The 25,522-nt window shown below is 35.4% G+C and overlaps 4 protein-coding genes across 7 annotated transcripts; 2 read left to right on the top strand and 2 right to left on the bottom strand.

The window, feature by feature from the left end:
* Positions 1–219: 219 nt before the first annotated feature.
* On the bottom strand, positions 220–5,249 carry LOC128888625 (C-factor). Its single transcript, XM_054145677.1, has 5 exons — positions 5,104–5,249; positions 4,006–4,057; positions 1,579–1,769; positions 1,318–1,470; positions 220–709 (listed from the first exon to the last, which is right to left on the bottom strand). Exons 1-5 carry the CDS (start codon positions 5,227–5,229, stop codon positions 485–487), a joined length of 747 nt encoding a protein of 248 aa, XP_054001652.1. The 5' UTR covers positions 5,230–5,249; the 3' UTR covers positions 220–484.
* On the top strand, positions 2,482–8,661 carry LOC128888564 (thioredoxin reductase 1, mitochondrial-like). Of its 3 annotated transcripts, XM_054145541.1 has the most exons (9): positions 4,827–5,029; positions 5,256–5,501; positions 6,322–6,545; positions 6,619–6,749; positions 6,828–7,057; positions 7,136–7,350; positions 7,425–7,607; positions 7,717–8,075; positions 8,153–8,661. In XM_054145541.1, the coding sequence occupies exons 2-9, from the start codon at positions 5,375–5,377 to the stop codon at positions 8,280–8,282; spliced, it is 1,599 nt and encodes a 532-aa protein (XP_054001516.1). In that variant the 5' UTR covers positions 4,827–5,029; positions 5,256–5,374; the 3' UTR covers positions 8,283–8,661. The 3 variants fall into 3 exon arrangements, with proteins under 3 accessions (XP_054001515.1, XP_054001516.1, XP_054001517.1); XM_054145540.1 differs by lacking the exons at positions 4,827–5,029; positions 5,256–5,501 and adding an exon at positions 2,482–2,647; XM_054145542.1 differs by lacking the exon at positions 5,256–5,501 and having other exon boundaries at positions 4,829–5,029.
* Positions 8,662–11,655: 2,994 nt separating this feature from the next.
* Positions 11,656–14,896, top strand: LOC128888855 (cilia- and flagella-associated protein 251-like). Its single transcript, XM_054146020.1, has 10 exons — positions 11,656–11,720; positions 11,804–11,967; positions 12,143–12,427; positions 12,900–13,139; positions 13,193–13,344; positions 13,416–13,615; positions 13,693–13,822; positions 14,273–14,404; positions 14,466–14,557; positions 14,626–14,896. Exons 1-10 carry the CDS (start codon positions 11,656–11,658, stop codon positions 14,894–14,896), a joined length of 1,731 nt encoding a protein of 576 aa, XP_054001995.1.
* Positions 14,897–16,166: 1,270 nt separating this feature from the next.
* On the bottom strand, positions 16,167–25,251 carry LOC128888511 (uncharacterized). Of its 2 annotated transcripts, none has more exons than XM_054145414.1 (2): positions 24,666–25,251; positions 16,167–23,917 (listed from the first exon to the last, which is right to left on the bottom strand). In XM_054145414.1, exon 2 carries the CDS (start codon positions 23,885–23,887, stop codon positions 18,491–18,493), a length of 5,397 nt encoding a protein of 1,798 aa, XP_054001389.1. In that variant the 5' UTR covers positions 23,888–23,917; positions 24,666–25,251; the 3' UTR covers positions 16,167–18,490. The 2 variants fall into 2 exon arrangements, with proteins under 2 accessions (XP_054001389.1, XP_054001390.1); XM_054145415.1 differs by having other exon boundaries at positions 24,781–25,251.
* Positions 25,252–25,522: the final 271 nt, after the last annotated feature.

Below are 25,522 nucleotides of genomic sequence, written 5' to 3'. Positions count from 1 at the left end.
ACATTTAAGCATTGTAATTTTAAAAATGTACAATAGGTAATAGTACATTTATTTTTTCTGTAAAATAGTATCTTGAAAATATTTGTAATGGTACATTTCACTGTATTTATACTTTTAAACATGATCATATGTCCAATAATTGTTTGGTAATTGAAGACCATTGTACATATTTCAAATACCATTTTTTGCAATTTAATATTCTAGGGCAAATTTGCATTCCTTCAGATTATGTTATAGCACCGTGACATGTACAAAATAAGCTTTCACATTTACCAATAAAATAATACTATTGCAAACATTTGAAATTGTGCCTATACATGCCTGTATATTATGATTTAAACACTTTCAATTTTGGGGTTTGTGTAGTATACTCTTAACAATATAGTTCATGATTGAAATAAAAATCGATCGTTGTATAAAGATATTGTTCACTGTGTTCATAGTTGTATCAAGTATCAGTGATTCAGGAAAATATCAAAATTATTTACCATGGTAAACTTTTTCCATCGTGTTGAATAAAGCACCCTGAGTGTTCTTTACTTAACAAGTTTAGTGTATTTAAAATGTTACTGATACTGGTATCAACGTCCATGGGTGCACTGCTCCCTCCCATGTCCGTGCGTACCCAACCAGGGTGTAAACTAGTGACTAGGATTCCATCATCTTTCAAATCAATGCTCAACGATTTTGTTGCTGCATTAAGTGCTGCCTAGGAATTAAATAAGATTTGTCATCTATTTCTATTATAATTTGTATATTCGATCAACGAATTCTGTACTGTATAAAATCGAGGATACGGAGAACGATTATCAAACAAGATTAAACAATCGCGATGATATATCTGATAGTGTGAAATAATTTATAAAAAAATACAAAAATAAAACCAGTTTTTTAATTCAGAAGTGTATATGATTTAAACATCGAAATATGTACGGGGAAAATTAATAAAAATATATAATTTTTAAGATATTTATATGTCTAACCTATATTTATAGGTGTTTCATTTCGACCTTTGAGGGTCAGTTTTTTTCCTTCGGTATGGAAGCTCGCTGATGAAAAAATATCAACACTTTCATCAACATGAAATAACAAAAGGTGATCATCATAATATGTTCTTTCATTTGATCATATTCTGCATGACGATGATTCATACCAATGATTTCGTGAAAATGCGGTAATGATGAAGATGCTTATCACTATGGATGGTTGTTGATTTTAAGTAAACGGTTTTAAGAGAGATCAATCACGTTTGGATTTGTAAATTCGTGCAAATTAAAAGCGGGTTGTAAAGTATTGATTAAAACAAAGGAATATTACCTTGCTACATCTGTAAGGATAATATCCACCCTGATCATTGTCTGTAATACTTCCCAGAATTGAGGACATGTTAATAACTGCAGCCTTATTGACGCTCATTTTTGATTTGTCCTCAAAATTATCCGATGCTACTTTCAACAGTGGCCAAAGTGCCTTAAAATTGATGAAATTAATAACATAATATGTAGGTATGAAGAACGGATCCTAATATGACTAAATTTTATGAAATAATGCTTATAACACTAATTTCTATAAATTTACCTTTGTTAATAAAATGGGCACCACTGTGTTTACAAAAAATGTTTCTGTAAGCTGCTCCTCTTTCACAAAGCCAAGTCTTGTAAATTTTGGGCTCACCCCGGCATTGTTAAACAATACATTCAATCCATCATTGCCTACCTTTTCGCTAACTGTTTTAACTATTTTGTCATAGTCTTTTGTGTTCATTAAATCTGTAGTCAAAAGAGGAAGAGAAAGAGATAACAGGTGAATGAAAACATTCACAAACAACAAATTCATTCAAATAAATTGGTGTATTATATTCTAAATATTCCATAGGTTTTCACGCATAAAATGTATAATATGCCATACAAATTATTTTTTATTAATCGTTTTTTAAGATGCAGCAATTACACATTCATTTAAATATTATTATTATTTATAACATAATAAAGATAAAATTATTTTTCTTATTAAATAAATTCTGAGAAATTACTGTAGATATCAGTTTATTCTATATATATATAGAATAAATACAACGTTGCAAGTGACTGTATATCTTTGACTATAGTGAATTTACAGTGAATACTTTACTTTTAGACTATAGCAACCGTTGGTCCGGTCGATATAATAGTATTTTAGTGCCGTTACGTGGTGCATATTTGCCGCTGTTGTATTATAATTTTTCACATAATTATTAACTTATAAATTTCAAAGTATTCTGACTTGTTTCTTGCGCGAGATTAAAATACTTGATACAGTGTCTATCAAGGTGGAAATCATGTCGGGAACGATTGTTATCAGATAGTAGAGGCACGTATCGAACAGCACAGTGACATTTAAATTGAAAACGTTTGCAGGACGAACATTGCAATTAATCAAAGTTTTGTTGCATCGATGATAAAAGTTTCCGTAGATTGAACTATAAAACGAATTTTTCTTTTAATTATATCTCGTGATATGAGATCTGGTGGCTCGAAGAAAAAGAGATCTTGGTGTCCTATTTGTCGAGACAAACCGCAAACCTTGGATTCGGATCTAAGTGACCAAGAAACGCAAGAAACCACGAAGACTATGGAAGAATTCGTAGAAGAACCAAACGATTCTACGGGTAAGCGATTTATCGTTTTCATAAAAAATTCAGGTTGTTTTCTTTAGTATAGTAAGGTTCTGGGAACGATCGCAAATATTTACATCAATTGTCGACTATTTTCTATCGTTACGTTATATATCTCTTGATTTTGTTTTTTTTCTGTATAGGAGTTTCCTCGTTTACGATTACGATATATCATCTACCTACCCAGCAATTTTGATATCTAGCCATCTATTAGACGTTTGTAATTGTGCAATTAATCAAGTAAACATATATCCTTACGTAATTGGTGAATTGTGTTTTTTTTTACACAAATTTAGTTCAAATTCAAATTCGAAATCGTATACTTGTAATTTCCCCAGGATTAATTTTGTAAAATAGTTTCACAGTTATTTAAAATAATTATAAAATAAAATAATATGTTATTTGACGTAATACTTCAAATAATGATATTTCAAAAGTGTTTAGGTCTGCTAAGCAAGAGCTTCTAGAAAGGACGATAAACTCGTTTACTTTCCTAATTAATATTAATTTGCAGCCGTGACGTACTAATTGATAGCTAAATCTTAGTGCCATAAAACAACAGCCTTGTATTGATTAATACGATATACCTATTCGCATTCATAATTCTTCCTCCAACCTACATAATTGTTTTTATTTTCTATTTTTTGCTGCTTTACTTTTCCATATCGATCGACAACATTTCGATAAATTCAAGGTCAAGAGATTACGCAGGTAATTTAAATTCACTAATATTGTGTCCGCTTGAAAATTCTTAACAACACGTACAACATGTTTAGAATTGACATACGATTTTTTCTATACGATATACGATTTTACATTAAATTTTACGTTAATCTAATTAATTTTACATTTTCAATTCACTAAGGGGTAGACAAGGATGTGTATCGCGAAACGAGGCTAATAAGTCTCGCTTTTGTATATCCTGCGATTCTGATGACCTGGATTTTCAAAACGGCGATAATGAGAATAGAATTTCATCTATCGTAATATTTGCTCCTCTGGAATAAACAATATCCTTCCAGAACACTTCTACAGATCGTCATAAGCAGCGTAAATATTTATGATCTATGCGTTAAATATGACGCCTTGTATATCTGAGATGGCAAACCTCAACATTCCGGTATACAATTAATCTTTTTTAAAAATAGCCAATAACTTTTTATGAAAGAGTCAACTAACTTCCTTCAATAAATTATACTATGCCTTATGTTACTGTCATCCGATTAATTCCATTAATCTTTCGTAAGATCGTTGATTAGCGTAAAATTATATTACAAATTACAAGTCACTAACATCGAAGATATCTACATTATCTTTGAAGACATTTGAAGATGATTTGTTATTGTACTTACCTATTTCGATAATGTGAATGTTTTTCGACTTCTCAGCTAATTCGGTTAATTCCTGAAAAGAATGCAGAGCTCTCAATTTCGATTAGCAGAATCGTTGCGATACAAATTTGCTGGATTACAACAATTGTCAATTATGTGTGAAAGTAAAAAGTCCTTGACGACATACCGATGATTGGTTAATTGAAAAATCTATGAATTATTCGAGAGCCTAGTCACGAATAATTCACGATCGTAGATAATATGCGTGTCGTAGACAAGAATTTTTAAGCTTCAAAAGTAATTCTTTAATAATCTGTTCAATTTATTCATTTATTCAGTCTTCTTTATGGTTCGTTAACGATTAATTGATTCATTCTTCCAAGGAATCAGTTATATATATATATATTTTTTTTTTTTTTTAATCGCCCTAATTTAATTTAAAGATTCAAATCATGTGCTTCGTGCAATATATTTTTTATGATATTTTATCTATACTATCATACATCTGTTTTTGTTCATCGTTAATAGTCGAAAATATCAAACTCATGGTCAACAACTGCATAGATTTGCCAGACTATTAGAAGATTAATTTTGATAAGACTCGAAGCTGTAATTTCGTATTCGTTAAACTTTTACAAAAATAAACCTTACGCCATCCACGCGGGTTTTCATGAGCATCGATCGCTCGAACCTTTCGGGCCAAAATCGAGCCGGTAAACCGGTTTTTAAAGTTCATTTCATAACGAAACCTGCAATGACTTGCACGTTACGGTTCACTTGCGCAACGAACAATGAGTGCAATATGAGTCACTATAAATCAGGCTTAAAACTTGTAGACTTGTAGCAACAGTATAACAGATGGCGGTGAACGAATCAAGTAGGCGTCAGTTCGCTCTTGTCTTTCAGCACGAGAAGTCGTGTTTCGCGTAGTACATCCTACTGTTAAAGCATTTTTTTCAGAGAGAAAGTAATTCGCTCGTTACATTCCTTTGCAAACTTGGATTTATCGTTAATAGGAAAAAAAAGTCAACGATGCCACCGATTGGTAAGTCAAACTTGCAAAACGTGTTGCGATATTGCGTAATATAATTTTTTCATTAACATCGCGGCCAATCTTACCCTTGCTTTATTCGCGTCTCGGCAAGTTGCGAATATATTCCGCGGCGGTTGCGACAGTTTCGTTAAGTGTTTCACCAGGCCCAAACCTAGCCCACGATTGCAACCGGTGATCAGGATTGACTTCATTCTCTTCCGTGATTTACTTCCTCTAGATAACTCTCGCGTCACGCTACTGTAATAACTTGTACTTGAGTAATTTTATTATCGTGTGTTGAGAGACACGAGTAACATCAACGTGACGTCACGTGACCGTGATCGGCTTGCAATAATCATGGCGACGTTAACACTGCTCGCTAGGCTTGTGTCATTTCGCTCTGCACACGCCAAATTGCTCGAGTTTCCATGGTCCAGGTGTAACGCGTTTCCCTATGGTAAAACTGCGATGGCCTGCGTATGCTGTGAGTGTCGAAACTCGACGATATTTATATGCGAACACGGCGTAATTTTTCTTATTGATACTTACGCAAAAAATGATGTTTTTTTTTTCAATTTGACAGTCGCTCTTCTGCACCGGCAAGGTTAAAACTGATCGAGTAGAAACGCTATTCAATGCATTTCTTTACGGAATTAGTTTACTCACGCGCGATCCATTGAATCATCTAGCTTTCATGCGATGTCTTATCGAGTTTCTTCTTAATTTCATGCGAGTAGAAATCGATGTACAGGTAACCCCCAAGTAATACGGTATGAACTTCTACCAGACTTGGGCGTGTTTGAAATATTATTTCACACGTTATTTTATTTCGTAATTATTTGAAATTATTGCTTGAAGTGCATGCTTATGTGTGATATAAATTGTCAGTATTTCTATTTTTTTTTTTTTTTTTGTTAGTACATAGTATAGAATAAAAGTATAGAATGAAATAGAACTGTTAACATTAAGTGCTTGTTGGGAATACATATAGCCTGAGTCAGTTTATTTGCAAAATATTCTCAAACTAACTGAAGCAATAACAGAACTTTCTAAATTAGTAGAAAAAAGTTTGCTTGTAATACTGCAGATCACTGGGTTTTCAAAGAGATCAGATTCAAAAGATGAAGATATTGTTTAACAGAGAAGACATTTGTATTTGATTATGCATATGTAGCTTTAACTACTGTGTTATATAAGGGTTACCTGTATGATCTTATTTTCATAATCATATTTTTAACTTAAGGCTATTCCTTAGGTTCTCATGTATTTATTCACATTCCTAATAATTATTTATTTTTCTTCAGCTGATCAGAAATTTATGTACGATCTGCTAGTCATTGGGGGTGGATCTGGTGGTTTAGCAGCAGCTAAAGAAGCAGTAAGTCTAGGTGCAAAAGTTGCTGTTTTTGATTATGTCACACCATCTCCACAAGGTACTACTTGGGGTTTGGGTGGCACTTGTGTAAATGTTGGTTGTATACCAAAGAAATTGATGCATCAAGCTGCATTGCTTGGAGAAGCTATTCATGTATGTTCACAACAATCAAGATTGTTTATCAAACTTAAAGAACCTTTTAATCTTATAATTTTACTTTTTTTAGGAATCAACATTCTACGGTTGGCAACTACCAGACCCAAAAACTATTCAACACAATTGGGAGGCACTAAGGACTGCTGTACAAAATCACGTAAAATCTGTAAATTGGACTACGCGTGTTGATCTTAGAACAAAGTTAGTACCATTACACTTCTACGTAAAAAAACCTTTTTACTTCCTGTCCAATTATAAGACTATTTCTTTTCTTCGCAGGGAAGTTGAATACATCAACGCGCAAGCGTATTTCAAGGATGAACACACGCTTTGTGGGAAAAAGAAGAATGGGGAAGAAAAACTGTATACAGCCCGGAATATTTTGATTGCTGTGGGTGGTAGGCCAAAATACCCTGACATTCCTGGCGCTTTAGAATATGCTATAACCAGCGACGACATTTTTAGTTTGGAGAAAGCGCCAGGAAAAACCCTTGTTGTTGGTGCAGGATGTATCCTTTTTCCATGAAAATAGCAATTTAATTTTTCAATTTTTTTATACACGATAATTTTCTTTAATAAATATACAGACATTGGTTTAGAGTGTGCTGGATTTTTGAATGGTTTAGGCTTTGATGCAACGATAATGGTTCGTTCGATCATTTTGCGAGGATTTGATCAGCAAATGGCAAACATTGTTGCTCAAGAAATGGAAAGACGTGGTGTACATTTCATTTATCAAGCTAAGCCAGCGAAAATAGAGAAGCAAAGCGATGGTCGACTTCTAGTACATTGGGTGAATAAAGTATGTTCTAATGCTCGATTGAAATAAAAAACACTTAAATCTTATCTAATACAATATATTCCTCATTACCGTAGGATGGACAAGTTCATAAAGATGTTTATGATACTGTTCTCTTTGCTATCGGTCGCAAAGCGCTCACGGAAGAACTGAAGCCTGAGAATGCCGGTCTCAAGCTTGTTCCAGACACTGGAAAGATTGATGCGGTAGACGAACAAACAAATGTTTCTAACATATACGCCGTCGGGGATGTGCTTCATGTAAGTTTTATATTAAAAGACAAAAATTTCAAGATTCAATGTCTTGATGTTTTTAAAAATTCTACACCAGTACTATGAATACGTTTACAATTATTCGTATGTATTTTAGAAAAAACCGGAGTTAACACCTGTTGCTATACACGCTGGTCGATTGTTAGCAAGAAGGTTATTTGGAAACTCGACGCAACAAATGGATTACACTAACGTAGCAACGACAGTATTCAGTCCGTTAGAATACGGCTGCGTCGGTCTCAGCGAGGAGGCTGCAATTGCTATTCACGGAGAGGAAAAGATAGAAGTTTACCATATGTATTATAAACCAACGGAATTCTTCATCCCCCAGAAGGACGTTACTAATTGTTATCTGAAAGTTGTGGCTTTTAGAGGCGGCGATGAAAAAATCCTTGGGCTGCATTTCGTTGGTCCACATGCGGGTGAAGTTATCCAAGGTTTCTCTGCAGCTATGAAGTATGTAACCCATATAAGTTTTAGAGTGACATCGTTTACTTTTTGTTATTTTTATTCACTATTATTTTTTCTTTTAGATGTAACTTGACATTCCCAAAACTAAAAGACACAGTTGGCATCCACCCAACCGTTGCCGAGGAGTTCACACGCGTGTCCATAACCAAACGTTCCGGGCTTGATCCTAAGCCACAGAGTTGTTGCAGTTAAAGCACACGTAGTTTTACACTCGTTACATTGCTGATATCTGTGAATATTTTCAAGTGCGACCGACACTAAACGTTTTCACGTGCTTGTGCGTCGACCTTCGTCTCGGGACTTATTTACCGATAGGGGCTTTAAACCGAAAATATTTTTTTACTAACTGCAAATAGGAGAATTTTTAAGATATTACAGTATTTTGAACAATAAACCATAAATCAATGTACGACATGTCTCGTCGTACAAGATATTTGCTTCCTTTGAAGCACGTATTGTTGACATGACTCTGATTTGCATGTTGTACTTATAGCGATTTTTATAAATATCATTTTTTCAGGTATAATATATTATGTATACATTCGATTGGAAATAAATAACTGAAAATGTTTATCGATCCTTTATCACTTATTTTATGAATGTTATTTCTAATGTAACATAGCCGATGATTAATCAGAAACGGTTGTTTATTTACTCCAAAAGGGTTGCTTTCTTACCACGTGAAATAAGGCATTTACGAAATATCTTTGTAACTGTTAACTATAAACTTTGTAGATAAAAAGTGTTGAAAAGCGATTTGCTATTTTCACATCGTAAACATTAAGTATTTAATACACGCATTTATCGAAATGGCGTCAAACAGTTCAACGTCGTCGTCTTCGAAGCAATCTTTTAAGGTAGAAGATAATGAATCAGCACTATGTCCTTTCGTGAGTGATATATGTAATCAACTTGTAAACTATTTTTTCCTATTTTTTCAGTTTGGCTTAGCCTATAAATTCATATGAGTATTACACTAGACAATGTAGGCTCTGTTTTACGTTGAATTAAACTTAACAATGCATAATAAATTGGCTTATTGCTCATACCTAATATCCCACTTCTTCTTTCATAATAACACTAATAAGAATTAAATTTGAATATTGTTATTGTTTAAAAAAAATCCTTTAATGTATGGTGCTCCCTTCAGATGGCGCCATCTACTGATTAGTACCACTGGCGACATCGGTGGAAAAATGTCCAAGTTTATAAAGAAAATAGTTCCCACAATTTCCGTAAGATGCCGTCACAGATATCTTTTGATCAATTATTCTTTTTGTTTCATAAATGCATGATTATTATGATTCTTTGATTTGTAACACTATTTAATATGTCCAATTTATCAGTTTCATAAATAATTATTCAATTTAGCAATAATTATAAAATCCTTTAGTTAATGGCGCCATCTAGTAGCAACACTCGGAACTATTCGAGGATAAACTTGGGCGTTTTCCCGGTGGTGCGCTGATCAGAGGTTGGGATTTGAGTTCAGTTTATTCACCGCTAGATGGCCATACTGTAGAACCGCGCAAAATTTGAATTAGTTTCAATAGTTTATTTTAAGTGCATGGGTACAGTTTTCCAGTTTGCTCTATCCTTCTTGACGATTTGTACAATATGTATTTTAAATATATGTCTATCCTTTTTGGTATCCTATTTTATCTATGTATCTATATGTTAATTTTAACAAACATTATATAAACTGATATAAAAATTATATATGGTACTATGCGTATACCGTATTATCTTTTGACTATTACAACAGTACTTATATCTACTTATCGCATACTTATATTTGTAATTTCATTATCACATTTTATATATAAATGTCTTTAGCGTTAGAAAAATTATTCGTTTTAACAACTATAATAGATATGAAAAAAAAAACGAAAAAGAAACAAAACTATTATAACACTTTGTATCATAATACTTTAGATTATTTATCAGTCTTTGTTTTACTTCACTTTTAAGATCTTACTTACTATTTATTCTTATTTAACTAATAAGCGGTTCCCTTTGCTTCTGACTCTTATATTGCCAAAATACATATAATAACTTGTTTCTCTATATCCTATTTTTGCTTACATCTATACTTAGTTTATTTGTACAAAAATTTGAATTAGTTATGCGTACATTAAAATCCAAACAGAAATTACTGTGGTCTTTCGGAATGAACCCTGAAGTATCCCTGATAAACCTGACTACGAAGAATCGAACGATCTTTGCATACGCTTGCTCGCACGCGGTAATAATCTATAATTACGAGACCAAAGAGGCAATAACACTTCAAGGTCACGTGGGTATCTTTTTTCTATCGTTACATATTTTTATTGTTGTCGTAACGAATTTATAAACATCCCCTTTTACAGCAATATGCAGTGAGAACTCTTTCGGTTTCAAAAGATGGGAAATGGTTATTGTCAGCAGATTTTGAAAACGATCCTGTGGTCGTCGTTTGGGACACCGAAAGTGGGTAAAGAAATTAAGAACATTACACATGAAAACTTGTTTAATAATTATGAAATTTCATTAATGCAATACACCTGTTACTTTATTGACATCATTTAACTGTAATTATGTAAACTTTCAGAGTACCAACTTGTAGTCTATTCAATCCACATGGTAAGAACGACCTTGCAGCGGCAAAGATAAGTCCAAATGCTAAGTACGTAGTCACTGTTGGCAATGAAAGATACCAGAAGGTTCAATTTTGGCTGTGGACTTATGGAAAGGATGAACCTAATGGTTAATGAATCTGATTAATTAATGAAATTAATTATTAATCGCAAGGTTTTCTTAATAGTACAAAAAAAAAGCTGATGTAATTCATGATCCTTCGAAGTATATCGAGTTTATTCGAATTTTTCGACTTTATTACTTTCGTTCTCAATAATACAAAATATTTTTAAGATAATGCAGATAATACAGAAGATATAGAAATAAATAAAAGCTTTATCCTAGGATATATAATACAGTAAAACTTTTTCCTATATTCATTTAGAAATTACACATTTATATTTCTGCGATGTTAATAATGTTTAAAAAATGTATAGCAACCGTAGAGCTGAATGCAATTACTTCGGATCGGGTGAAAGAAATAACTTTCAACGAAGATTTTCCAGAGGCATTTGCTTTGACCGCCGATCATAATGTCATATTTTTTATTTGGGTTTGTATTTAAAAACAGAATCCTAAAACCCTTTATAAATATATAGTTATTTCACTTCATTGTTTCGATTAAAATTTTAATATCAGATATTTACCTCGTAAAAATAATTACAAATTTTTGTGATTAATTAGCAACATGACGAATTGAAGTGCAATTACCCAAAAATTTGTGGCAACACTCGACGCTACGGGATCTTCAATACTTCCTGTTACGTGTCGGGAACAAATCGGGCATTAACAGCAACGACAAACGGTATTGTGAAACATCCATTTAAATATTTAAATTTAATAAATTTAAAATAATTAAAATTTAATTATTTTGTTCCTTTTTGGAGGATACATTTTGGTTTGGAATGCAGTTTTGGAGAAAGGACGAAGTAATGTTAGAGGTGGAGAAATGAAACATATCAGATCTATACGGACGCAAAAATGCAGCATTACTGTAATACTGCAACATAATGGGTAATTATTGAACTTGATTCAGTTAATATAATACATATAAGAAGTTATATATACGATAATATTTATCGAACTTATGATTTTAGAATGATAGTGACGGGAACTTCGGAGGGTCGAATTAACTTCTACGATCTTCAGTTGAAGATTCTTTATTGGTGTGATAAGTGCGGTCTGGATTCTATACGATCGATTAGTTTTGATCTTCGATCTACGTTGTTGGGTCCTGTATCTACCATCAGCACATCTGACTGTAAGTACAATAAACCATTTATTTAACAGAATAATTAGAGGGAGGAGAATTAAACCAAAAAAGAAATACATATATGACATATATGAAGAAAAGTTTTTAAAAATAAAACTACTAAAAATAAAAGCTTAAAACTATATTATTTAAATGTCTATAATTGTGTATAACATAACTATAGTTGACTTTGATGAAGAGGAGGATCTAGAATACGAGGGAGAGTTTGAAGAAAGCTCGGAAAATAAAAGAAAAAGCACTATTTGCGATCTAAGAGGGGAAGATGTAAAACAGATAGAAAAGAAAATATTGCAACCCCAAGATAATGTTCCGTCCACGGTAACCATAAACTTGGAATACCCGTTGAGAGATTGGGATGAGAAAAGGGAACAATTTGTGAAACCATCCCACGTTCCCGTAGACGCAACTTTAGAGAAAGCACCGTTTTACGTCGACAATTTTTTCATCAGTAAGGCTATTGAAAATATTTTATTCAAGAAATTAAATTGGATAATTTGATAATTCTTTCATGAGTAAAATACTATACGAGTATATTCAAAATATTTGTAACATGTTTGTAAAGGTACCTCAACTGGAGCAATTGCATTAATGGAAATTCCAACGTTGAAGTGTCGATTTTACTCACACGATGTGAACGCATCGGTTACCAGTTTAGACGCGCATCCTCGAAGGTACCTAAAATTATTTATAACAAAATTTTACATAAAATTTAAGAGCGTTAAGCTTAAAACTCAATTCAAACTTTTTTTTTAAGACCACATTGGATCGAACTTCATACGAAGTGAAATTATTTTCATGTTTATTTATTTTTTTCAATAAAATATTACCTGTTACACCTATATCCTTCTTTCCTTTTCAATGAGACCATAATTTCTTCAAAATCCTCTAATATTAACTTCTTGTCGTAAGTCATTATATAGTCACTGGAAACGTGAATGGCTTGTTATGTTTGCACAACTACGAGAAACGTAAGCTAATTGTCCACAAGAGAACACCTCCTCTTCCAGACTTACGTTTGGTATTAGATGACCAAATAAAAGATGGTAATATCATTTACGTCACCTGTGCTCAAAGCCCCGATAGACAATCTGCGATTTCCGTGTTAAAATATTCACCGATAGGCAAGCATCTTATCATTCCTGGATATATAAGATTATTCAGTAACTATTTACTTTAATACACGTAACAATACTTCAATATAAAACATACACAGGTGATGAACTAGCATGTGGCCTTGATAATGGAACACTTTGGTTACTGCATCCTATCACTCTGGAACCTCTTGATGAAATTCCTTACAAGCATTCCACCGAATCTATTGTTAAATTAACTTTCACAGAATGTGCCGAGTACATGGCTTATTCAGTAAATATTAATTTAGCAATAATTGAATGAAATGTATGGAAATGTATATAAAGCATGTATGTTTATTTTAGGATAATACATTGGTAGTAGCAGTGTTTAAAAGAAACCATGACTCAGGGTCTCATCTGTGGAATTTTATTGGAAAGTATCGTACACACTATGCACCAATAAGAGATATACTTTTTGGTCCACCTACTCCTACCAGCATTGCACCCAGATTATTTTCCCTGGGAGAAGATAAGAACCTAATTGAATATGATCTTAAAGATAGGTAGAATAGATATTTATTAAATTTTTGAAAAAGAATATTTTGGTACAAATTCTATGTAGTTGGTTTATATTCTGTAGTGGACCTTACCCTGAACCTGGTCTCAAGATAATTGAAATTCACCAAATAGAGTATTCTGCAATTCCTCTTAGCCTTTCCTGGTATCCTGAATTGGGAATTGAAAGATTTTTAATGATTTCTAACTCAGAAGTAATAATTTGCAAATTTTTTGATCAACTCTAGAACATGAAGTACTCAGAATATATCTGTTAGATTTCAGTATATTATTTATTTACAGGATACATTTTATAATACACATTATATGCTACTGCTCAAAAGTTTGGGGGCACATATAAGTTTTTGTACTTCTAATCCTCCTCTAGCATTCCTTGAATGTATACTAATGTTTACTTTTACTAATATTACATGATGCCTGGCTTGTTCATTAAATACTTTACACAAAACTTATAGTTATTTTAATATATTTAATTATATTGTTTAGTACAAATATCGACTACTGAATGACACAACAAAAATGATTCGAGGAACATTTCTAAGTCCACTCTTTGGTGCACCAGTTAAACACCTCAAGGTGATCAAATACATGTCAAGCATGCATTCTTCAAATAAAAATAATTGTAATAGATATTAATTTTCCAGGTTCTACCTGGTACAGAATTTCAAAATAAAGGATATGTAATATTTGCAACTGACAAGGAAATTGGTCTTCAAATACTTCCTTTCGATGGCAATCCTTATAAGATGTTGGGAATGATAGGCCATCCATCTAAGGTACTAGTAAATTGTTATGTATGTTAAAGGAACCCTATTTTTATGATTTTAATTTTAACAGATCACTAACGTTTGTGTTAATTGCGATGGTAATATTTTGTTCACTTCTGGTTACAACGAACCATGTGTATTGATGTGGAAAATAAAACACAGGTAAACATTAGGGTCACTTTTCACATTGTGAACAAAATAATTATCATTCTGCTATCACTATACTTTAGATCTGTTGATGTACTGGCAAGCCTAGGAGGCCAAAGTCTTTCACCATATTATTGTCTTATCGAGGGAGGAAGAAAAGGTTGGCTTATCAGTGAAATGAAGGATCTTTTCTATTATGCTCAAATTTTACATCAGGGTGAAAACACAACAGCCACTAGAATTGTCTCTGAGAAAGTAGCTACCAAACAAATACCAAACCTTATGCGTGCTGTTGGATATTATCCTAGTAACGAAGAAGTAACAATTTGTATTTTAAATAACTTCTTTCTCTAAATTATTGGGTAACCTTTTCAACCTCAAAATATTCATTTTAATTACGATGTATGAATAACGAATTCAATTTGATATTTCAGATTGAGATTCTTATGGGTGAAGTATCTTACAGAAATTACGCAAGAACTGGTCAATTAGTGGAAGAAATTACGTTCGAAGATTTTGTAAAACTTTACATAAACCATCGTCCAGCTTTTGGAATTTCTTTGAATCAATTGCAAGAAGCTTTCTATGCTTTTACAAATTCCGTTCGAAATCCGCGTTTAGATCAGGAAACTCCAGTTTTAACACGAAAACAGTTTATGAATATATTATTCGGGAAAGGTCCTGTAGAGTTATCAGACGAAACCCACGAAACTTTTGGTTGGTTTACATTTCCGTTTTCTTCAACAAAATTTATTTTTTTTTTCTATGCATCTCTAATCTCGATCATAAACAATTTTTGTCAGGAGAACCATTAACATATGAAGAAGCTTTTATGTATCTGAAATTACTCGTTGGCTTTGATGATGCTTCGGATGAAATGAATTATTTGGATAATGATAAACAATCCATACTTAAAGACTTTGCATTCTTGCCAGAGGTATGTGTCACTTTTGAAAAAATTTTACTTTTTATATATTATAAATTCACTTTTGATTTTGAATTTTTTTTATGAAAAGAAAGGGTAAAAATGTGTGGCGGGTTAATATTTTCTTCGATCTAATTTGACGAAATTATTATCGAAGATTTATTGAATCTTTATTCGCTACTTGTTCATTAGCAAAATTTTAAGTTTAATGAATAAATGTCAACGGAAAATAAGAAGTGCAATCACTTAGGCTCGCCGAAAGTAATGTATTATTATTTTATGATACAGAGGATATCTTACAAAGATTTCGTCACGGACATTATGGGTATTGAATTGCCAGAGGAAACGAGGGCTGACGACGAATAATTAATCTGTGTTGTTACTTGCATTGCTGGCACGTTAACGTCGATTATTATTACCATTAATATTATTATCATTACCATGTATTGCGAGTTCTATTAAACATGTATAAATACTAACATAGTTAGCAATTTTTTCTGCTTTTATACGTTAAAAAAAAACAATATTTCGACGACGAACAAATTCGATTACGCGTAATTTATTTAACAATCAGATCGGTCAGAACGATTAGCGTAATTTTGGCTCAGAATAATACTAATATCCTGTTAGTACTAGTTTCTTTCCTTATGGTTTCGATCAAATACGAACTACGAAAGCTAAATAAATTACAAGTCGAACAAATTATAAAAGTCAATTACAAATTAGAAATAAAAAGTAGCGAAATTCGCGTTCGAACAATCGTTTTTATCGCACATCAAATTATTCTTCGATCGGGTATCGTGTCCGGTACATCAAATTTTCGCCCGCAGAATATCACACTAACGTTAATTCGAATTTCAACGTACAACGCTACACCGAAAGTGGTTTAGAGGAATCAGAACGTTCCGTATAGGCCTAGCAATCGGTTCCAATAAATTCATACAGCTGTGTACTCATTCAGAAATCTTTTTGTCCGCAGAAGAGCTGTTTACGAAGAACAAATAATAACTAGACTAGATAGTGATAAAAAATCCGCTCGTTAACTCGTCGATTATTTTAACAAAAAAGCACGGAGAAATAGATTGAAACGTTGCAAAGGAAGTTTCGCGGAATACAACATAATAGTAAATAGAAAATAATGGATGAAGAGGAGACGAAAATCTCAATGCGTGTAATTATAAAAATTTTGCAACTTTAAGAAGTAAAAAGAAGAAAATCACGGTCTGAATGGAAAAAAGATCGTTGAAAGCGTACAAAGTGGGTTACGCGTACTTTAAAAATTAAAATTATTGGTTCTTCAAGGAATGCGATGATCGAACAGGGCACAGACACCGCCAGCAGTGCCGACAGTCGTATCAGCCGCGATATCGCGATTTCGAATTGATAAAAACACAGCCCTCCCCTCTCGTGCTAGACTCGAAAAATTTGTCGTTCTACACGACGTAGCCTAGGTTTCGCTCTATAGAACGCTACACCGCCTAATTGGCTAGACTAATCAATTTATACACGGCGCATTTTCGTCGTTTAAAAGAAGTACAAACAAATGTACACAAAAGTTTCATTGTTATAAACTCTAAGGCGTATGTACAGTTATATACATTTTTTTCGTTATTGTATCAGCTTAAGAAAAATATCAACGTGGAACAGTTTACGATTCGTTTGTTTACGAAGAAGAAAGAGGAAAAAAGTCGCTTAGAGCAACGACGACTGTACAATTTTCTCTTCGCTCTAGTCAATTTCCCGGCAATTTACGTTCAAATACAACTAAATCGAACGTTATTCGCAACGTGAAGAATATCCGAACATTTTTGAACAATAAATGAATTTTGAGGACTTTGAATTGGCTCCAATTGGCCGCTTGTATCTTGAAGAATTCGAATTCCTTGAGAGCCAATCGAACTATCGAGACTTGGTTGAAATTGTGTAAATAAAAGGTCATAATACAATTATAAATTGTTAACATTAATTAATATTAAAATGGAACTTCTACCGCTACTCAAAACATTTGAAAGTTTATGTATAATAGTTATGTCGCTGGAGACATTCGGAGTCTTTTTAAAAACATACAACTTTGAATAATATTTAAAAGGATTCGACACTTTCAATTATACATTTAAAGTAGTTTCTAGTATAGAAAAAGTATCTAGTTTCACCATTAGCTAAGCGGACGACTAGTGAGGAGTATAATCACATTAAAGGTTTGAGAATCTAGAAAATCTTGAAAGATCTAACAAATACTAATTAATATAAAAAAAACTTGAATGTTTTGCCATATTAGTATAATGTTCGACCCTCGAGAGAATAGAGTAATTATAAATAATCTGTATGCTCAAGTTATGATTAACTATCTCAAGAATTCATTAAATTTAAATCTACATGGAATAGTGATATGAACGGTCACTTTTGCAAAATATTCAAATTCTTTGTCTCGTGATAGATTTTCATAACTGCATTAATAACAGTAGTCGTTATTTTGAGCGTTCTAAAATAAATATTTCCATATGCCAAAATTAACTATGAACATTTTCAGCTTTTGTCTACCTAGGACTTTTTCTAACAAGCTCATTTAGAACTACATGTAATAAAACGAGAACTATCTTACATAATACTATCAGAAATGCAATGTTATCATTGCACGTAAAAGAATACATCTAATTTTCATATAAAACTTCGTGCGATTCTTACACCTTTCTTAATTTATTGTTTTACAATAATTTCATATTAACCACTTCAAGTTGTTTTTTTTTGTTTTTTTTTTTAACGATACTATATTGTACAATTCTATTTAATTCGAGGCTCTCAAGGAATGTCGACGATACAGAGTTTCGGAAACCTTCGAAATCCTCAAATTCATTAAATAGTTCAAAACATTAAGGATCATTCGAACATCACTCGAAGCAACCTGAACGCATCACACAAACCGTTCAAAACACTACAAAAGAAGAAGGCTTGGAGAAAATTGAACGGTCACCGTCCAGTACGCCTAGAAAGCAATTTCAACACGCAGACACCATTCGCTGCTATCAGTCAAAGTAGTCCTCGCTATTCTGCACGATACCGTGCTTCTTTCTACAATCCGGGCAGTACCACTTGCCCTTTGGTGGCACCATGATACCGACACACTCGAAATGAAACCACTCGATGCGACAGTCCTCACCATCGCAGGCTATCATCTCCGAGACCTCGTCGTACGGACACTGACAATAACAATAGAGGTTGACCGCGCGTTCCGGGATAGGCGCGTTGCTTTCAGGCAAATGCGTTTGCATTTGTTGGCTGGCTTCCACCTCGGAGTCGCTGGAATCGCTGCTGCTTTCTACTGGTTCCTCTGACTCCGTCGCGGAGGCCGTAGCGATTCTCAAGCTTTCCGCTTGGGTCTCCATCGGTCTGTACGCCATGGTCTTTCCACCAAAGGACAATCTCGGTGGCAAAGGCTTCAGACTTGGTACCGTCGCGAACGAAGGTGGTTCCACCTTCCTCCACTTAATCGAAGGCTGCTTGTCTGCCTCCTCGTCACTGGAATCGCCATAGAATCGTTTAGGTACACGCTTTCGTTTCGACGAACGCTTGTTCTCGGTCTCAGAGCCACTGCCGCTAACATTCTGGTTCGTTATTCCCATCGCGTGATGCTCCACCGCCGCGTTCGCGGTGTGCATGTCGCTCGCGGAAACGCTCGGTGCGGATGTCATGCTCGGCTGCATCAACGCCGGCGACGAAGCCGAGAAGCCGGGATTCTTTTGGTAAAACGCTTTAGGAATGTTTAGTTTAATGGATTCCACGGCTGGCGCCGCGTTACGCTGTTTCGCCCTCTCGCCTTTTTTCCGTTTCTTCGTCTTCACTTTCCTCTTCTGCTGCGGCTGGTCTTCTGCAGTGCTAGGCATGGGGTCTGGAGAGGGAATCGCGGTATCTGTGTCCGTCAAGCCGTTGTTCAGGGGCATCGTCGACTCTGTGGACGCTGGTGCAACCGCTGCCAGGAGCAATAACTGATTTCGTTTCTCAGCGAGGAGTTTGTTCGCAAGCTGCTGAGGATGTTCGTCGTAGAAGTCCTCATCTGTTTCCGTCTCCTCGGTTTCTAGATCAGACTCCCTCAGCACGAGCTGTGGCTGAGACATTGGGTCCGTTGAGCCTGCTGCATTCCCGTTCTCCATCTCCGTGGACACCTTGTTATCGACTTCGACGGACACTTCCGGTTCTTGCGCAGCTTCCTTATCCTTCTTCCTATCCTTGCGGTTGGATTGTTTCTTTGGAGAGCCTTCCGAGGTAGAGCTGTCCGAATCCGAGCTGCTACTAGAACTTGAAGAACTTCCAGACGAAGAGCTGCTGCAGCTGCAGTTTGTCCCACAGGAACAACTGCTTGAATCGCTATCGCTGGACGAATCGCTCGATGAAGTGCTTCCACTTTGCTTCTTTTTCTTTGGACTCTTCGCTTTCTTCTTATTCGGATCGTTCTCGCTTTGTACTCCGTTGCTGCCCGTTGGACTTTTCTGCGCTTTATCTTGGTCCGCGCTCGCGTTCACTTCTTCCTTGTCGTCTACCTTGGACCCTGATTCTCCCTTACCCTTTTCCGACCATACCACGCAATAATCGTGGTCAGCCAACACTATGCTTCGCAAGAACGCTACGTCGGTCTCTGGCTCTTGTTCTTTCGCTGGGAAACTGTTGGTCGTGTCCTTCATCTCTAAACTAGCCGTGTACGATTTGAAGTTGTCCCAGATGCCATCCATGATTTGCGCGCCTTGCTCTTTCTCTTCTTCGTTCTGTTCAACTTCCACTATGCTATCCGCAGCTAGCTCGGGTGTAGCGGATTTTGGATTATCCACGGGAGACGGTGCAGTTTCTTCTGGTGGATTAGTTTTCTCAGGAACCTCGGGTTCCTTCGTCTCGACGACCTTCTCTTCTTCAGAGTCCGTGTCGCTTTCGGAGGACAGATTCAAGGGCGGCAGGTCATAAACGTCGACGACCTTCTTCACGGCTTCTTTAGGCTCCTTCATCGATTCAGAAGTGGTGGCCACGTTGTCGGTTAAGATTATTTTTTCCTTATCTGATTTTTCTTCGTCGATCACGGGTTGTTGACTCATCGCGTCTGCCAAACTCGCGCTAACTGGTAACGGTTCTTTGTGGGTGTCCTCGTGTTTGGTTAACAGTTTTCGAGAGATGAAGCGGTCGGAGCACTCGTTGCAAGTGTACGGTCGATCTCCGGTGTGTAACCTCTTGTGCACTTTCAGGGCAACGGCTCGGGAAAAGCTGGACCCGCACTCCTCGCAAACGAAAGCAGTCGGTGGTATGCAAAAATGATAAATATGTGGCCACTTCTTCTGCAGACATTTCTTGCAGAGCACGCTCTCCGTTCCGTGTTTCCAGAATAAATGTTTCGTGATGTCTGGTTTGTTTCTGTACGCGATGCCGCATCTGTAACACAAATGATGGAGCTTGTGCTTCCATACATGGTTCGAGAGACGCTGCTGATTTCCAGTGGACTCCAAACAAACGTCGCACGCGTGATGCCTCTTTCGTAGATGCACCATCAGTCTAAACGCGGAAGGAAGGCTTGCCATGGGGCAGAGACAACATCTGTACTTGACGTTGATATTTGGAGAGTACGTGCCAGGACACAAGTGACAAAGTAATTCGCTATAACTATAGAAAGTGGATTTACACATTATACAGATTAAGATTGTCTTTTGATGCATCTTTCGATTATGAAGGTATAGTTCCTTGTGTATGGCAGAATGAAACCTACAATGAAAGCACTCGTATGTCCTTACATTTGGAACGTTGTAGGTACCGTTTGTGCTACTGTAAGAATCTAGATTGAAGAAATGAGAATCTAACTCATCGAGGGATTTTTTTAATCTAGCGATGAATTGTTCCGGGTGAATAATTATGGCAGGATGCTGAGGTTGAAATTTGTGTTCCGCGAGCATGTGCAATCCCAGTTGTTTACCGTTTACTGCTACATGACGTGCATGATTGCAGTAGACACAGAAAGGACTGGCAACTTCTATGCAACGCTTTAGTAGATCTTCTATTTCTATACTGTCTAAAGTACCATCAACGTTGAGATCGACGCATGGAATATCTTCTCCAGCCAACATGATTCCATCGTTCGGCTGTATTTGAGGTTGTACAACGTTGTTTATCTTGCTATCATTTACATTCTGAATTTCTTCGTTACCCTCAAGCTTTTCATTTGCGTCTACGTCAGCTGCTGTGTCCTCTACCGCTTCTTCTGCCTGGTTTCCATTTTCTTCAACATCCATGTTCGATTCTGCATGAGTTTCTGGTGCAATGTTCGCTTCGTTAGTTTCATCTACTTCCTCAGTCTCATCGGCGTTACTACTATCCACAACTGCTAATTTGAAGCTATCAGAATCGCTGTCTACATCGTTTGCTGGATCACTGTTATTATTTTCTCTCTCCCCTTCGAAAACGTTAGATTTCTTTTCTTCCATTAACGAACTCTCGGCATTGTTATTTTCCTCCGACTCTTTGTTAATATCATGACTCTCTGTATCGTCGTTATTAACTGCAACAGAAAACTGAGAGTTCCTATTGGTACATATTTTTATAACTAAACTTCTGTCAGAAGAAGCAATGGCATTGAATGACATTGAAGACTGAGATTCGTTAGATTCCTCGAAGTTTCTTTTAGATTCATTCTCGCAACTTTCTTCTTTTGTTTCTGGGTTCAATACGTGTGATTCGCGCTCAGGACTAAATAACGATCGATTAGCAGGACTATGAACAGGACTTTCAGATGCATGAGAACTAGAATCAGTTTTTGTTTCCGATATAGTCCCCGCTGTTTCGTCCATAGTTACATTTTGTTCTGCCTCTTGATGTACCGAATTTAATTCATTTGTTGTTATATTAGCTTCATCTGTTGAATTTAAGGTTTCCATATTGCCTGCTTCATCAGAATCTGACTCTGGTTTATCTGACGCATCCAACATTTCATTTGAACCCGTATCATTATTCTTAATCGTAGCATCAGAATCTTGCATATTATTTGTACAACGTGATACTTCCATGATTGTTTCTGTTACGCTATCGTATGGCTTATTATGGCTGTTCGCGTCACTCGGTGATCTTACTTCCGAATCATTTTGACAAATCTCTCTTTCACTCGTCTCTCCTGTTTCTTTGCCAGAATCTCCAATGTATTTTGAAACTTCCATTATTGTTTCCGAAACTGTATCTTTAATCGAATCGTGAACGTCGCTTTGAGAACCTTCACCCCTATTTAACGTATCATCAAAGAGCTGACTTTCGTTTAATTGAGATACAGTTTTATTGTTTGTCTTTTTCATATGCGTGTTTACTTTTAACTGATTTGAAACACCATCTCCCATATGCTTAGATCTATTATTTTTTATTAGTTTCCTAGAAACAGTTTTGTTTCCAGGACTCACAGCTTTTTCGAGTATATGCGTTGGTATTGTGCCTGTTTGCATAGTATGCGGTAAAGACGCACTTACTTCTTTACATGCGTCGATAGCTAAACTACATGTACTCGCATGTGAACCCGTCTGCCTGCACAAGGTGCATATAGACGCGGTGGTGTCTTGCTTAGACGTCGGCGAACAAAAGTGATTATAAAAATTATCTGTTTCCGAAAAAACCTTTTCACAAGTGCAACAAACTAAATAACATGATCCTTTGAAAGCACCATAAAATTCTTCAACAGATGTAAACGCCATTTCTGGAACACTATGATTCTTTGTTAAATGATATGATAGTCTTTCTGCTTGACCAAACATCCCGAGACAAAATAAACATATATGACGCTGATGTATGTCCCTCATATGTAAGAACAAATTCCAATTTTCAAAATACGTGCCACACGCAGCGCATAAATAAACTTTTCTTGTAATCTTAAAGTTGGGAGAGTGCTGCACTGTAGACGATTCTGATGTGCTGGGCATCGGTGTCATCGTGGAATTACAGGTGCACAAATTTTGCTTTAATATAGAACACACATTTGACGATGAGTTACACTTTAAACACTTATTCTTTGACGAAGGTTGGAGACCCAAATATTGTGCATACTCTGTTATTTTGCCTCGTTTAATTTCTGCCTTTTTTTCCTTGTTATTCTTTGACAATGCATTACAATGTAGCACTTGCTGGTCTTGCACTACACTTTTCGATGTATTCGTTTGAGTTTCTTGAGCTTGTGCCAGAATACGTTTCTTAAAACCTTTGAACACAATTTTTGATCCTGCACTGTTGTTTTTGCTTGGCGAATCTTTAGTTACAATCGAATTATATCGCAGTAATTGCTTCTCCTCTTCTATCACGTCAGCGTATGTACTATCAATAGGTTTCAATGAATTTCCAAGAGATGCATCGTTAAGTTGCTGTTCTCCCAAATTATTCCACATATCCACAACTTTACTTTCACCATCTTCATCTTCCATAATAGCACTGCTTCGCTACAGCTGTACTACCTATAACATATAACACACATGTTAGCATAAAAACATCAATTTTTAAGATTTACACAATCATTAAATCCTAGTATCATAAATCAAATGTCTGTCATTATAAAAACAGGTAACAGAATTATAACACTGATAAGGCTTTGTATTAAATATTTAAGAATTCATCTATGTTAATTGAAACAAAATGAAAACACAGCACAAAGTATAATGTCTCATCAAAATCAATTATAATTAGTATGCGCATAAAGCCACCTGTTACACTTAATGTGATTTTTTAATAATATCCGTGCAATAAAAGCAATGAGCAAAAATTCAAATTATGTTTTACAAGAGCTAAGCTACCATATAATTTTGGAAATATAAACACTCATCTTGGCCTAAGAAAACAAAGTCAGAGATTGGAGTGAAACATTATATATTACATTCATATTAACTCATAAAACATTGAACTTTCTGTTCATAATGGAATTGATAAAGTAAGAACTATTCGATATAATACCTCTGACATGAATATTACAAATCTAAGCACATGGTATGACATGCAAGAAGCTCTTCGCTGTGACCATCGGTTCACAATGATACAGTTCCAAAAATTCCACCAAAAATTGATTACCACAATAAAGCTAACGTCAAAGTAAAGTAAATAAAAATGCACACAAAACCAGAACGTCACGATAACAAGTTTCAACAAGAGAGTAATGCTGTAAGCTTTTGTTGCACACAAGGTGAATCCAGTGTAACAAGGGTTGCGTACCTTCCGGTAAACTCCGGCTCGAACGAATTGCTTGGAATTACAAATGAGAGTGCGCGTTTCGTAAAAATGTAAACGATACAAACAGACGCTCTTGAAACGGTACAAAGTGGAGCACCTTAAGTGGTTCGTCGCGATCCGCGCCGAAAAGGTTAGTAAAATGGCGTCATATCAATGAATACGGCTCCGTCCGTGCTTCCAACACGTCCCCAGTGATGCCACCTTTCGTCATGTTTCAGCATAGCCTGCCGTAGGAGAGGTTAGACCAGAGACGTCGTAGGAAATAGCGTCAGTAGTATTTTGATTCTTTGATAATCAGTACAGGACTTTAAATCTGCCTCGAAGAACGTGATCCGACTTGAGCGCGAGTGCGCTGTTGCCTGGCCCACGGCTGTCGTGCAAAAACTCGAAACACGAATCGACGGCATCTCTCGTGGACGTACTCATATACGCCCAACGTAGTGCCTGTGAAATACCCCCACTCCGAGTCTAAACCTAAACCTGACCCAGCCAGCCGGAGCGTCGAACTTCGATTAATAGAACACTTGATTTCCTTTCTCATGGATTTTTCAGAAATAACGACGCCATTTGAAGTTTCGTTAGACTGCCGATAAAGTAGACCAACATGGTACAATTTATTTAAAAAAATATAGTATTTGAATTGTTGCCTTTGTCTTGCATTCAATTATATTAACGTGTGTGTATTAATTAGTGGTAAGACTCGGGTAAGAGGATATGGCATCCTTGTAGTTCAACTTTCAACAATTCAAAAGTTCAAAATATTAAAAACCTTGCAGAAATACAATCCAAGTGTCGTCAATAATGTAACTAGTTTTTGTTTTGGGAATTTAATAGCTTAG

This window comes from Hylaeus anthracinus, unplaced genomic scaffold (assembly GCF_026225885.1).
Source record: "Hylaeus anthracinus isolate JK02 unplaced genomic scaffold, UHH_iyHylAnth1.0_haploid 11994, whole genome shotgun sequence".
Classification (NCBI taxonomy): Eukaryota; Metazoa; Arthropoda; class Insecta; order Hymenoptera; family Colletidae; genus Hylaeus; species Hylaeus anthracinus.
This window is presented reverse-complemented; position numbering and strand designations above follow the sequence as displayed.